Source organism: Mus musculus, chromosome 11 (genome assembly GCF_000001635.26).
Source record: "Mus musculus strain C57BL/6J chromosome 11, GRCm38.p6 C57BL/6J".
In the NCBI taxonomy this organism is placed as follows: domain Eukaryota; kingdom Metazoa; phylum Chordata; class Mammalia; order Rodentia; family Muridae; genus Mus; species Mus musculus.
In genome coordinates, this window is record NC_000077.6 from 59,810,068 (window position 1) to 59,824,223 (window position 14,156).

At 45.1% G+C, this 14,156-nt stretch overlaps 1 protein-coding gene and 1 long non-coding RNA gene across 7 annotated transcripts in view; one reads left to right on the plus strand and one right to left on the minus strand.

Annotated features, from left to right (window-relative positions):
* The first annotated feature begins 12 nt into the window (after nt 1–12).
* Gm16062 (predicted gene 16062) lies at nt 13–8,295 on the plus strand. The gene is made up of 2 exons (NR_045686.1): nt 13–194; nt 7,836–8,295. It is a non-coding gene; the product is annotated as a predicted gene 16062 (long non-coding RNA).
* Nucleotides 7,728–14,156, minus strand: part of Cops3 (COP9 signalosome subunit 3) — a 30,451-nt gene continuing 24,022 nt past the window's right edge. For 4 of the 6 annotated variants that reach the window (XM_030246026.1, XM_030246025.1, XM_030246027.1 and 1 more), the window contains 4 exons: nt 11,233–11,319; nt 9,938–10,051; nt 8,352–8,432; nt 7,728–8,041 (listed from right to left, as the gene is read on the minus strand). In XM_030246026.1, the coding sequence (XP_030101886.1) occupies nt 7,988–8,041; nt 8,352–8,432; nt 9,938–10,051; nt 11,233–11,319 (336 nt within the window). In that variant the 3' untranslated portion in view covers nt 7,728–7,987. Of the gene's footprint in view, nt 8,042–8,351; nt 8,433–9,937; nt 10,052–11,232; nt 14,028–14,156 lie in introns of all 6 variants that reach the window. The other 2 variants (NM_011991.1, XR_003949446.1) reach the window with 2 other exon arrangements.

Here is a 14,156-nt window from a genome sequence, read left to right on the forward strand (position 1 = left end):
CATTCTGCAGGGGTGACGTCAAAACTGACATTTCAAAAAAGTCAGAGAGAATTAGTCAGTCCATGCCCTGTCCCTACCGAAGAGGAAAGATTTGCGGAAAATTTCCTCTGGATTCTGGGAGTTCTTGGGACTCCACTCCCTGCCTGTAAAGTTGCAGATCAGAGAAACCGTCTCCCCTTCGAGAGAAGTGGAAGGTACGGACAGGTCCTGGGAGGGAGGAGGGTACAGAGCGAAGCAGGACCACGCATGTGCACGGCTCAGTCTTGCCCTGAGCCGGCCCTATCTTTGCAAACTAGCTTTCAAAACAGTTCGTGGATTGTGGGGTTGTTTTCTCTAAGCCCTGGGTTTGATTTCCCGTTTGGGGATGAGGGATGGAATATTATTTAGCTACTTAAAAATTAATTTTAAGCCGGTCAGTGGTGGCGCACGCCTTTAATCCCAGCACTTGGGAGGCAGAGGCAGGCGGATGGATTTCTGAATTCCAGGCCAGCCTGGTCTAAAGAATGAGTTCCAGGACAGCCAGGGCTACACAGAGAAACCCTGTAAAACCAAAAAGAAAGAAAGAAAAGAAAAAAAAAGGATTTTAAGGGCTGGAGAGATGGTTCAGCGGTTAAGAGCATTAACTGCTCTTCCAGAGGTCCTGAGTTCAATTCCAAACAACCACATGGTGGCTCACAACCATCTATAATGGGATCCAATGCTCTCTTCTGGTGTGCATGAAGAGAGTGACAGTGTACTCACATTTTAAAAATAATAAAAAAAAATACATCTTTTTTTAAATGAATTTTAAAGCTATTAGTGCATACCATGGGCCCTTGAAGACAGATGAGAACAGAGCTCTGGGCTTGAGCCTGTAACTAACGCTGCCAGCTGTACACAGCGGCCAGCGCTGCCAGCCTCCGCTGTGTACACGAGGACGCCCAGAATGTGGTTATCCGGAAGTGGGAAGCTTCAGATGAGTAGAAGTTGATGAGTTGGTATCTGTTTGTTTTTCAAATCACGGGGATCGGATTCCTTTCTCTCTATTTCAGCTTTCGTGTTTTGTTGGAAGAGGGAGCAGGAGGAAAAAAAATATGCAAACTTGTGTTCTATAACTTTGTTTACTGCCTGGTAAAGATTAAGGAGTGCAGGGTGGAGTTATGGTGTTAGGTATTGTCTTGTGTGTGTTTATTTTTACCAATCCGATTATTCCTGATACTGTGAGTCATCTCCTGTCCTCCACGAGGCTCTTCCCTACCCTTCTCCAAGACTAGAGCAAGCAGACAGCAGAAGAAGAAAGCAGATACCTGACAACTAGGGGTTAACAAACTTAAGCAGGATAAAACAGCTTTAAGCAGACTGCCACTCAGGATATAAGTGAAACCAGTTGCAACTCCCCACAGCGATGTTAGGAAGAACCAGGTCAGCTCTGACTATGGCTCTGAGAACCAGGATCCTGTATTGCGACCAGAGGATTTGGGCAGCCAACCAAAAGCAGTCACTACAGAGAGAGTCTGGAGGTCAGTGAGGGGACAGCAGGAGTGTGCAGCTCCCCACTGGCTCCCCCAGGTCTCTAAGGCTGAGGCAGGCTACCAGGATTCCTTTCTGCAGTCATTGAGAAGCCTCGCAGGCTGAGGGGGTAATGAGTCCCTTTGCCTGCTCCTACCGATCCAGTCCCAGAGGCTCGCTGAAGCAAGCTCCCCACAGGAGCCTCAGCCATAGGACAGACACTTCCCGACTCAAAAGGAGCCTGTCTTCGGAGATGGCTGGCTGATTAGAATGTCAGTACCAGTGGACGGACTGGGATGTTGCAGACCCAAAAGCTAGTTGCCTTACCTTGAGCTAGTTCTAGCTAGCCCTCTGCAACAGCCATTCCTTGCCTACCTCCATGTCAGAACAAGTAGATAAAAACCTTGTGCAGTGTATTAACTTGCCAATTCAAAAGGTCAACTAGCACTTGGGAGGCAGAGGCAGGCAGATTTCTGAGTTCAAGGCCAGCCTGGTCTACAGAGTGAGTTCCAGGACAGCCTGGACAATACAGAGAAACCCCATCTTGAAAAACCAAACAAGTTCACCCACCATCTTGGGCCTACAGGATAGCTCACCTATCTAGCTGTACCGGCCTGAGGTACCTGCCAATGTATTTTAAACTTGCTGTGTCTTATGACTTTCTTTCTTCTATAAAACTAAAATTTGAGCTAGGCAGGAGTGGTACATGCCTTTACCATTCCTTGGGAGGCAGATCTCTGAGTTCAAGGCCAGCCTGGTCTACAGAGCAAGTTGCAGGACAGCCAGGGCTACACAGAGAAACCCTGTCTCAACAAACAGAAATATAAAACAAAAACCATAAAAATGCCTACACATTGGAACATTTCATTTGGGGTAATCTAAATCTGTGTTTCCAGGCCACACAAAATGGCTCCAGAATAAACGATGTCTTTTCCCTTTATCATGAGACCTGTGGTTTTTGCATCTACAGTCTATTGTGGACGGCCCTGGTGTGTGTGCTAGCAGGGGAAGATTTAGGAGTGGCCAACCTTTGGGCTAGTCACAGCATGTCAAAAATCAACTGACTTGTGTGTGTGTGTATGCACTCGCGCACGCACAAACTCGAGCGACACACACACGCGAGCATACACCTGTGTGATGCCCAAATCCAGATAGCTCCTGGGCAGGTGCTCAAGTGCAACCCGCCAGGAGCCAGAGTGGTGAGCCAACTACCTCTACACTGCTCCTTTGCCAGTTATCATAAAAGTGTTGAAAAGCTTTCTGTTGAGGGAATGCACCTACCCCTAATGACTGAACTAGGCTTACTTGTTTAAGAGATTGTTACAAATAATTTGTGGGCAAATTCAAGAGATTTGGAATTCTAGTTTTACAGTTTTGTTTTTGAAACAGGGTCTCACTCTGTAGACCAGGCTGGCCTCAAACCCTTAGAAATCCCCTTACTTCTGCCTCCTGGGTACCGAGATTAAAGCTTCACGCTCTGCCTTAATGCTACTTTTGCCATCAGTATGGATGGGCACATGGAGGCAGGAGGAGCAGGGGTGAAATCTGAGCCTAGCCTGGGTAACACGAGACACTGTCTTAGTCTATGGCCATACCATCCAGAACACGCCCTGGTCTCATCTCATCTCGGGAGCTAAGCAGTCAGGCCTGGTCAGTACTTGGATGGGAAACATTGTCTCACAAAGTAAACAAAACAAACGCCAACCAGGGGCTGGATATGTGGCTTAGCTGGGAGAATGCTTGGTTAGGATGCAAAACGCCTTAGGTTGTATCCATTAGTACCACATCACTCCTGGGGTGGTAAAACATGCCCACAATCCCAGCAATTAGAGGCTGAGGAAGGCAGGAAAGTCAGGAGTTCAGGCAGGCCTGGAATTCACAAGAAACGGGAACAAAGGCAGATAACTGGAGCAACCTTGGCTGAAGGTCTGTAGCCACCTTGCTGCTATTGCTTCCCAAGGTCTACTGCTTATTCACATTGTCCTTATTTCCATGATGACAGAGGAGCGCTATTACTGGCTATTTCAGTAAAATTTGTTCCAGCTGGGCCACTGCTGACCTTCTCAGTACCTCTTGCTCAGTCACCAATTCTATGAGGGTGATTAAACAAAAAACAAACAAACAAAAAAAGATTTTTATGTGTATGCTTGTCTGCACATATGTATGTGTATATATATATACTATGTGCATGCCTGGAGCCCATGGAAGCCAGAAGAGGGTCTTGGCTCCTTTGGAACTAGAGTTGGATGGTTGTGAGCTGTTGTGTCCATGCTGGGAATCAAACCCAGGTCTTTCGCAAGAACAGCAAGTTCGCCTAACCTCTGAGCTGTTGTTCTAGCTCCCCCACTCCAACCATTTCTCAAAGAATACTTAATGCCAATAGTTTTCAAACTGAACCCAGCAGATTTACTTACGGGTCTTACCTATTTATTTATGTATTTATGGTTAGAGCTAGGGGTCAGGGCAGAATATTTCCTGGGCAAGTGCTTGTCCAGTGAGCTACACCTCAACCTACACTTTACTTTTTGAGACAGGGTCACATTAAATTACTCGAGGTGGCCTGGATACCAGGCCCTGTAGTTCCTGTAACTTTTAATCAAAGTCGGGCTACTTAGTTGTGCTTCGTTTGGTACAAATCCAAACAGAAACACAAATGTAATGTGGATGCTGGATTCCGAAGCCAATTAGTGAGTGGTTTTAATCTAAACTTTTACCGTTTGAGATTACCGTGGAGAGCCAAATTTGAAAAACTCCTCAGAGAACTGGGAGTTCCACCAATGAACACCCACCCAAGACCTCATCTTGGATATTAGCAACACCCCTAATTCCCTAGGTACAAATTTGCCAACCTCTGGCACCATACAAATGCTAAAGGCATTCATAGGTCAGCAAGTTCACAAAGGAATCTGCCCCAGGGAGTTACCTCCAAGGACAGACAGCTAAGGCCATCTTAACAATGCAAGCATTTAAATGGGCCCATAGTGCTCCAAAGCGGAGAGGCAAAGCCTTGGAAGGCATCTGTCTGGCAAGAAGTGTGAAGTCCTAAATGCTCTTACAATGAGCAAGGCATGAAACCTGTAGACCCTCAAGTCAGCCAAAGGAGCTGGAGTTAGGAGAGGAACAAAGATTGCACAACCCATAGCCAAGTATAGGGAAAGCAAGCAGCACCAGGGGAACTCACGGGGCTGGAGAGGGCTCAGCAGTTAGGAGCACTGGGGGCTGGAGAGGGCTCAGCAGTTAGGAGCACTGCTGCTTTTCCAGAGGCCTGGGATCAACTCCCAACACGCACATGGTGGCTCACAACTGTCCCAGTTCCAGGGTATCTGACACCCTCACACAGGCAGAACACCATTTAAAACCAACAACCAATAAAAAACCAAACCAAAACAAACAACCGCAGCAGCAACAACAAACCAACCCAAGACAAACCCCCAAGTCCATAATTCACTACACAAACAAAAGACACATGTCCTTTAAATATGTCCTCTTTCCAAAACACGGGTACACACAACCCAGAGAGATGCCAGCTACAAGCAGTGCTAATGGAGAGAATCTGAGTTCACGTGAACCACAGCTGGCTTATCACATCCAGAGACCTGCCAGTATGGATCCACATTACAGAAATCTGAAAGGTTAAAAGTTAGCCAATAAGTTTGAACTGTAACCTTACTGATGTAACCTGTGCCCGTAAAAAGAATAAAAACTTCTTGTAATAGCCATTCGGGGTTGCCTTCTTAGTAATTCGCCTTGAGACACTAATTGAAGGTTGACCCCAACAAGCCAGAAAATAAACCTCTTGCTTTTGCATCAAAGAAAAAAAAAAAAAAAAGAAAGTTTTAAGAGTTTCATTTTTTTAAAAAAATTATTTTTGGGGGCTGGAGAGATGGCTCAGTGCTTAAGAGCACTGACTGCTCTTCTAGAGGTCCTGAGTTCAATTCCCAGCAACCACATTGTGGCTCACAACCGTCTGTAACGGGATCCGATGCCCTCTTCTGGTGTGTCTGAAGACAGCTACAGTGTACTCATATGTAAAATAATCTTTAAAAAAATTTTTTTACACTTCTGTGCACATGCAAGCATGCCACTGTGTGAGTGTGTCAGTGAGCATGTTCTCCCCTTCCACCATGTGGGTTTTGAGCTTGAACTCGGGCTATCAGGTTTGGTAGCTTACACACTCAGTCAGGCATCCCACCAGTTCAAGGATTTCCTTAAAAACAAACACCAAAAAGCAAAACTGAAACCCACGTTTATTTGCCCTGTGTGTGTGTGTGTGTGTGTGTGTGTGTGTGTGTGTGTGTGTGTGTGTGTGTGTGACACCACAGCATCACAGCCTGCAAGCACAGGTCAAGGTAACTTAAAATGTCAGCCCTCTCCTCCTTCCACGTGGGCTGGAGGAACTGACCTGTCTGGTAATGAGACCTGGTAGCAAATGCTTTTACCTGTTGACCTTTTCACTAGCCCTGAGGTTTTTAAAAAATGAAATGTGAACTGGGGTCTAGCTCTGGGGAGACCTTGGGTTCCATATCCAGGGCTAAAAATAAGTAAATACATAACAAAGGTGTCATTTGCCACATAACGGGAAGAATACTAGTGAGCCAGGTGTGGTGGCACATGCCTTTAATCCTGCAACGTAGGAGGCAAAGGCAAGACAACATGTGTTCAAGGCCATTATGGTTTACATGGTATTTCCCAGCCAGCCAGGGCAACATAACGAGACCCTGTCTCAAAACACATGCTAGTGAGAAAAACAAAACCTAGGACATTTGGTGGGAGGGGCACCTGACATGGCAAGCATGCAACTTCACAGGACAAGCTTCAGCAGCCTTTTCTTCCCTTTCGCTACGTGGCTCCTATAATTTGAACTCAGTTCATTAGACTCCCCCAGAAGCATCCTTTTACCCAGGCAGAGCCATGGCCTGATACTCATTTTAAAGGAAAAGAAACTGTGTTTAATGCTAGTGATAGAATCAGGGCTGTATGCAAGTTAGGTGAACGCTTTTTCATTGAGCTGTACCATAGTCCATAGAGAAATTATTGTACACAAATCCAAGAGTTAACCCTGAGACTAACATGGTCTAAGTCTTTAAAAACGTATTATCACAAGGCATGTGCAGGCACGTCCCTGCCACAGCGCTAGTGTGGAAGTGAGAGCAACTCTGGAGAGGCAGGTCTTCTCCTCCCTTTCTCTATAGGGATTAAAGCCAAGGAACTGTCTATCATCAGACTACACAGCGCTATCTGCTGAGCCACCTCACCAGTCTGAGAAACGTTTTTTAAAGACTAAATCTGTGTGTTGCACGTGTGGGCCCATGTGGATGCAGTGGGGACCACACAACGCATGAAGACGTTGAGTATCTATCTCATCCACCACTTTCTACCTTACTCCCGAGGCCTTTGGCTAGGCTGGTTGGCCAGTGACAATCACAGTGGGAACCACTTGTCTTTGCTGTGGTTACAGAACACACAGCAATGCCCAGCTCTGTACATGGGGATTTTAGCTCAGGTCCTACTCCTGGCTCTGACCCACTGAGCCATCCCCAGCAGCAAACTTAAGGCACTTTAATCTGTCCATAGGTCACCAATGCTCCCACTGTCGAGAGCTAGCTCAGTGACTTCTGGCCCAAAGTGTAACGGGGCTAGGAACAAAATCTAAAAAACTCTGCAAAGTACCTGAAGATGGTTTCAAGAAGAAAAGGGGCTATAAAATAGTTCAATGGGTAAAGGCACTGAATGCCAAGCCTGACTATCAGTTCATTCTCCAGGGTTCACAAGGTAGAAGGAGAATAACTCTCCTAAGTATATACATACACAAAATAAAACATAATTTAAAAAGAATGTTAGAGCCAGGTGGTGGTGGTGCATACCTTTAATGCCAGCACTTGGGAGGTAGAGGCAGGCAGATCTCCAAGTTCAAGGCCAGCCTGGTCTACACAGGGAGTTCTAGGACAGCCAGGGCTACACAGAGAAACCCCATCTTAAAGAATCAAATACAGAAAGAAAAGTAGAAAAGAGGGAAAGCCTTGAGGTGGCAGAAACGACGCACGTCAGGTGCAGGAAGATGGCAAAAACTACACACGTCAGGGGTAGGAGCCGACAGTGTCCCACAGCTTACATCCACCTACAAGGGGATGCTAACGCTTCAGTGCAGACCTCGCGCTCCCAGCCAATTATTCTATTCACAATGAAATGTATCATTGGAACCTTTGCGAGAGGAAAAAGTGAGAGAACACACATTAACATTCAAGGGGTTAAACAAAAAGGTAACTTTAATGCAGTAATAACAATCTGAGGATAAATAAATCCACAACAGACTCTAAAGTAGGATTTTTTTTTTCCTTTCTTTGCAGAGAATGGTTTTCTGAAAGCAATAGGACTGCAGATGTTAAACTGAATTTCTGACTGTCCAGGAGGAACCGGCATGGAACCCGCATGGTACTTCCTGCTGCGCTCTTCACACTTGCCAGGCCAAGGTTCTGTTACCTCAAGATGGGGGTTAGTTTCAAGAGTAGCTGGAGGGCTTGTTTCCTGAGTCATCTTCTTGTGAGCCCATGCTCTGTGAAGGAGAAAGCAAATAGTGTGTTTGTGACCAACTCTATCAAGAGGACTCTTGTGAAAGCAGCATGCCAGCTCCCCAGCCTGTCTCTGCAGGAACTACCACAGAACAACAACAGGCAACCTGGGCCTTCCCTAAGCACACTTAGAGGAGTTCCTGAACATATCTTAAAAGTTATTTCTGTGAATTTATGGGAACTGGTTTTCAAGGACAATGAGCAACTTCACATTTAATAAATGAACCAAGTTCTTGTACCTGCTGTAATGTCTTTCCTCCTCCACCCACTTCAAATGAGGAGCACCCTGTTTACCTTTTGAACAAACTGGGGGTTCACCGTGATCTCCTGGTCCATAGCCTTCAGTCGCTCATCCAGCTCTATGCATTTTAGCATCTGTGCAAGAGTCATATAACCATGGTTAGCAATAGGCTTTGGTCACTCACATTTGTAACCGACTATTAGTGGGGGGTTAGAAACTTAGTCACCCTCTGAAAACCCTCAGCTAAGGGGTTATGAAATCAAATTATTTGGATTCAAGAGTAAATACGTGAGCTAGAAGGTGGTGGCACACACCTTTAATGCTAGCACTCAGGAGGCAGAGGCAGGTGGATCTCTTAGTTTGAGGCCAGCTTGGTCTACAGAATGAGTTCCAGGACAGCCAGATCTACACAGAGAAACCCTGCCTCACCCACCCCCCCAAACCCAAAACAAATAAAAAAGAGTGGTGGGGGGAGAGATTCTATGTACTGCAGCATAATACCCAAGTTGAAACAATACCAGCAGACAATCCCATTAGCATTCTTCTCACGGGGGAAAAGTTGCAGGTGTCAGGCTCTCTCCTTCCACCATGGAAGTCCCAGGAACTGAACTCAGGTCCTCAAGCTTGGCAGCACATGCTTTTCCCACTGAGCCATTTTGCCAGTCCCCAAACTAAGGTTATCATTTTAGGTGACATTTTGATACCCACAAGTTATAAAAGGGAGTAGTGACAAAGTTCTGCTTTTACCACGAGGAACTAATATAGGGAATGCATTCTACATTGCCATGGGTTATTTTTAGGATTCTTGGGATTTTTTTAAAAAACATGTATGAGTACTTAAGTGCACTAAGTGAACCGTATGTGTGCAGTGTCTCCAGAAGATCTGATCTGATCTGAAGAGGGCATCAAATCCATTCGAACTGGGTTTACAGACGGTTGTGAGCTGCCTTGTGGGTGCTGGGAACTAAACCCAGATCCTTCAGATGAGCAGGCAATGTTCTTAACTGCTGAGCCATCTCCATTCCCAGCCTATCCTGGGAATTTGCTGTTGGTTCTGGTGTTTTCAGACAGTCTTGCTACTTAGGGTTGGCCTTGGCATCAATCATCTGCTTCCCAAGCACCAGGCTCAAAGAAACCGGCAACCACACACAGCTTTTAGTTCCTTATTTAACACGAACTCACTCATTTCCTTCCTTCAAAGTAAGAAACACACTGTCTAGATGAACCTACTCATCCCCAGAACCCAAAGCAACAGTCAAGAGCAGCAGGCCGCACACACAGGCTGTGGCTATTTGCTGACACGGCACCCCTAGATGCCCAGGACACTGCTGCTGCTGCTGCCCCAGAAGGTATCGTTTGCTTCCCACCTGGACACCCACAGAAACAAGTCCACACACTGGCAGTTGTGGTAAAGCACAGGTAGAATACTACATCCTTTGAATGGCTTTGGAGTTAAAAGTAGGTTTGATAATCTACTTGGGAAATCTAACCTCCCATTTAGTTAGCCACCCAAACAATCTAGAAGAGTTTCCAGCAGACCGGTCCTTTTGTGTTCAGGCTGGGAACTAAACAGGCTATCCTGGAGCACTCAGAAGTTTAATCACCTGTCAGACATGCCCAACCCAAGCAGCTTGCTTACCTCTTGGTCGATGTTATGAAGCATGGCTGGGTTATTATACTTCTCAGGGTTATCATGGAAACTGACCATTCCATCCTTCTGGTTAATACTTGCAAAAATTTCTCCATCTTCTATCTGAAAAAAAAAAAAAAAAAAAAAAAAAGGAGAAAAAAGAAAGATAGGAAACCATGAAAATTTAGACCTGAACATAAAGTGGGTGGATATAACCAAAGATCCAAAAAGCAATGCAGTCACACCTCAGACTTGTGACCCTTCTACCTCAGACACTGAGGTCTGGAATCATAGGTCTGGCTACTTTCAAAACAAAACAAAAGAACACAACAAAAGGTGTATGGATGCTTTGCCTGTGGAGGGTAAGCCACTGAACTATAGCTACAGACGGCTGTGGGCCACCATGTGGATGGCAGGACTCAAACCTAGGTCCTTTAGAAGATCATTCTCTCCAGTTCAATTACATATCTATTTTAAGTGTTATCTATTTAGCCAGTGTTTCCTAAATGCTATATGCTAGATATCATTAGAGATGCCAAGTGGATCAAAGCTGACATTCAAACACAAAATCCTCCTGCTTCATGCTCCTGGATTGCTTGGATTGTAGCAAAAGCCACTGTGCCCAGATTTGCAGTGTGACTAATGTTTAGCCCACTTCTGAGCAATGGAACTAAGCTACCTAAAATGGCTGTTGCTTGACTTAGAAGGGACAGTAGACAGTGTTAATAAGATAGCAGCTCCAACCCAAAGCATACTAATTAGAATTCAGAAGTTTCTCACCATACATGTTATTGCAGACTTAAACTATATCTGGACCATGGTTCACCACAATAGTACTTGTAACAATCAGAATAGAAACCAATCCAAATGGCCACATAGTTAGGATAGAAAGGTACACTGTAACACAACAGTCTGAAAATAGACTACCTACAAATGTATCTACATGCATGGCTCTTAAAAAGCATGCAGTGTACACCATTTATATAAAGCTCAAAACAAACACAACTAAACAAGCTGTTAAGAGTTAGGATATCACTGAACCTCCTTGCTAGGTGGTAGAAGCAAATACACACATGTGCTTTGTATTCTGTCTCTTTAAGGATGTCCGCATCTGCTGGGGGGGGGGGGGGGGTTGCGGCGGCGGCAGCGCACGCCTTTAATCCCAGCACTCAGGAGGCAGAAGCAGGCGGATTTCTGAGTTCGAGGCCAGCCTGGTCTACAAAGTAAGTTCCAGGACAGCCAGGGCTATACAGAGAAACCCTGTCTTGAAAAACCAAAAAAAAAAAAATTTAAGATACACTTACCATGTGTAGAACATATTTTTCTGCCTCCTGTGGTCCAGATAACTGTACACGGCTTGCCATATCTTGTAATGATAGTGTTAAAAAAGTCTGAAAGTCAGAAGTAAATTAATCACATGTAGAAATGTAAAAAAGGTATGAACTGTGTTCAGTATTCTTTCTATTGCTACATAAAATAAAATTTTCTTCGTGAAAATGACTTGCTGCTGAGTGATGACTTACACTTCCTGAGTGTAAGTGCCTGCAGCCAGGCTGACAACCCTAGTTCAGTCCCTACACCTAAGGGTGGAGGGAGACCCACTGGTTCCCATGAAGTGTTCTCTGCTTTACACCGATGTGCGCAAGCACACCCCCACACACCTACACACCCCCACACACACTTTTTTCAGCGACTTGAATGAAACCAGTGATCTTAGCTGTTACTCTCAGGCAGAGTAAGGAGATAGTCAGTTTCCTATACATATGCAACATTTTCATAAGAAAGAAAGAAACAGCTCAGGTTTCAGAAGTCAGAAGATCTAGGGCTATTCAAATGTTGAAAAGGAAACCAAAAGGGACATCCATCCTAGGGAAAATGCTCATTCTAACATCAGGAGGAAAACCATACACCACAGGGAGACTGCCTTCCCACTGGGGCTAGTGAGAGAGTGCCTGCAGTTAAGTATCTGTGATACAGGCTTAGGATGCCATGGAAAAGAGGTTCAGGACATACTGAGGGGAAGACCAGGAGAGAGCAGAATGCTCCTAATGACAAATGACTCTCTTCACAAACACACATAAGAGACATGAGAGGAATCTAAGTCTACTGTCCGGCCTGGCATGGTTGAACAAACCTTTAATCCCAGCACTCCAGAAGCTGAGACAGACGGATAGATCTCTGTGGAGTTCAAGGCTGCCCTAGCTTGGTGGGAAGGTTCTAGGTCATAAAGGGCTACACAGTGAGACTTTGTCTCAAACAACCAACCAACCAATGTCCAAACAGTGACAGAAAGTAACCTCTCTACAATGGATGAGGCAGATAAAATTCCCAACAATGGCCACTGTACCTGGCCACCTTGAGACAGAGATCCCATCGCAAACATCAATACACACAAGTCTATCTGCTGAGGCTTCTATGAATAGCTTCTTTGTGATTTGCTAGTAAGAAAGAGGCTTCATTCGTCTAGAAACTTCGTTTTCTTCTGCTACTATTACTGCAGCACTACCTCACTCTATGGTGGTCTTCCCCTAGATGCCCTGGACAGCACTCATAAACTCTATGTTATCATCTACCGTGAGCTGCCCAGGAAGGACCTGGACACAATGAATGAGCTGCTTGCCTCAGCTCTGCTCAGACCACTTTAGGACCCTGTTTATTTGATCAAATTCTTTTTTCTTAAAATTTTAATTTTTTTTATAATTTTATTTTTATATTTGTGTGCTTATTTTGTTCTGGATTATCCTATCTAAACTACAAAACACATTTTACTTTATTGCTAGCTCAAAAGTACAAGCTACTAACTGTTTCAAAATATTAAACTGTGGCTGATGATTTTCATAGCAATGCCTGCATATATTAGATTGACTTCTTTGTTTTGAGACAGGATCTCACTATGTAGTCCTGGCTAGCCTGGAACTCTACGTATACTAGGCTGGTTTTGAACTCAGAGATCTGCTTAGCTCTGCATTCCAAGTGCTGGGATCACAGGCATATGCTAGCATATCCAACCATATTAGATTTCTACAGTTGATTTTTCTAGCTGACAGGTTACATTTGTTGTAGAACTTTTCTAAGTTGCTTTTCTTTGTCTCATTCTTCATTTTCCTTACAAATTGACTTCTAATTCTTTTTAGTCAGGAAGCTGTTCCTCGTTCTTCCTAGAGTCTAGACTACTGGGAGGAACTCCTCCTGTTGACCAGTGAGAGTTCCCTGTCCCCTCTTCTCCTCCAGGCCCCATGTTCCCAATGGCCTGTCCATCTCCACCCACTCCACTCCCTACTTTTTCCTTTGGTATCCATCATCACTTCCTGCTTTCGTCACATGGGCATCCCAGCTACAGCCTGGCTCCTACACTTTCCTACCACCAGCTACTGATGATGGGCACAAGCATGGGAACACTGGGATCCCCATCATCTCGCCAGCTGTCCCTGCCAGGCTGTGAGCTGCCTCTTCACCCAGAAAGCTACATAAGCTTTTCTTAGTAAAATTCCTATTACTTCCAGCATACACCTTTTGAAGAAGGAATTTAATTTATGTTTTGCTTTACAGTTCAAACACTTAATAAAAAGCCTATTTCTTTTTTTTTCTCTTGAGTCAGTCTTGTAACACTGCTTGGACTAGCCTTAAGAAATCCTCCTCCATCAGCATTCCCAGTGCTAGGACTACATGCACATGCCATCAGACCCAGCAGGTGTTTGCTATCATCAGAAACCCTGAACATAAAGATGAAGAGCAGGACATGGTGACACACACCTGTAACTCTAGCACTCTGGACACGAAGGCAGGAGGATCATGAGTTTAAGGTCCACTTGGGCAACATAGGACGATCCTGTGTAAATAAATAAAAACTCCCTTATCTCCTACAACTTAAGCACTGTGGCTTGTCTAGCTCTGGCCCACATGGTAATGTCAGTTTTCTCACATCAAAGCAGAGATCAGCACAGCCTGAGAGTTGAGGCCAGCGATCACTAGCCACCCATGACTGCCCACTTGGAACTGGTCACCCCTTCAGGGCTACCTCTCTGCCTCCCAGTGTAGCTGTATCTCCTACCTTTCCTCCTCTTCACCTGCTCCTCTTCTCAAATACCCTGCTCTAGCCCTGGAAAGACCAAAAGGTAGCAATCAAACTCTTCCTAAGAACCCAGCTGCAACAGCTTCTCTCAGTGTAGAAGCTCTGCCACACTCTATCCTGTACCTGCTTCCTCTGTGATAAGAGGAAAGGAGAGGG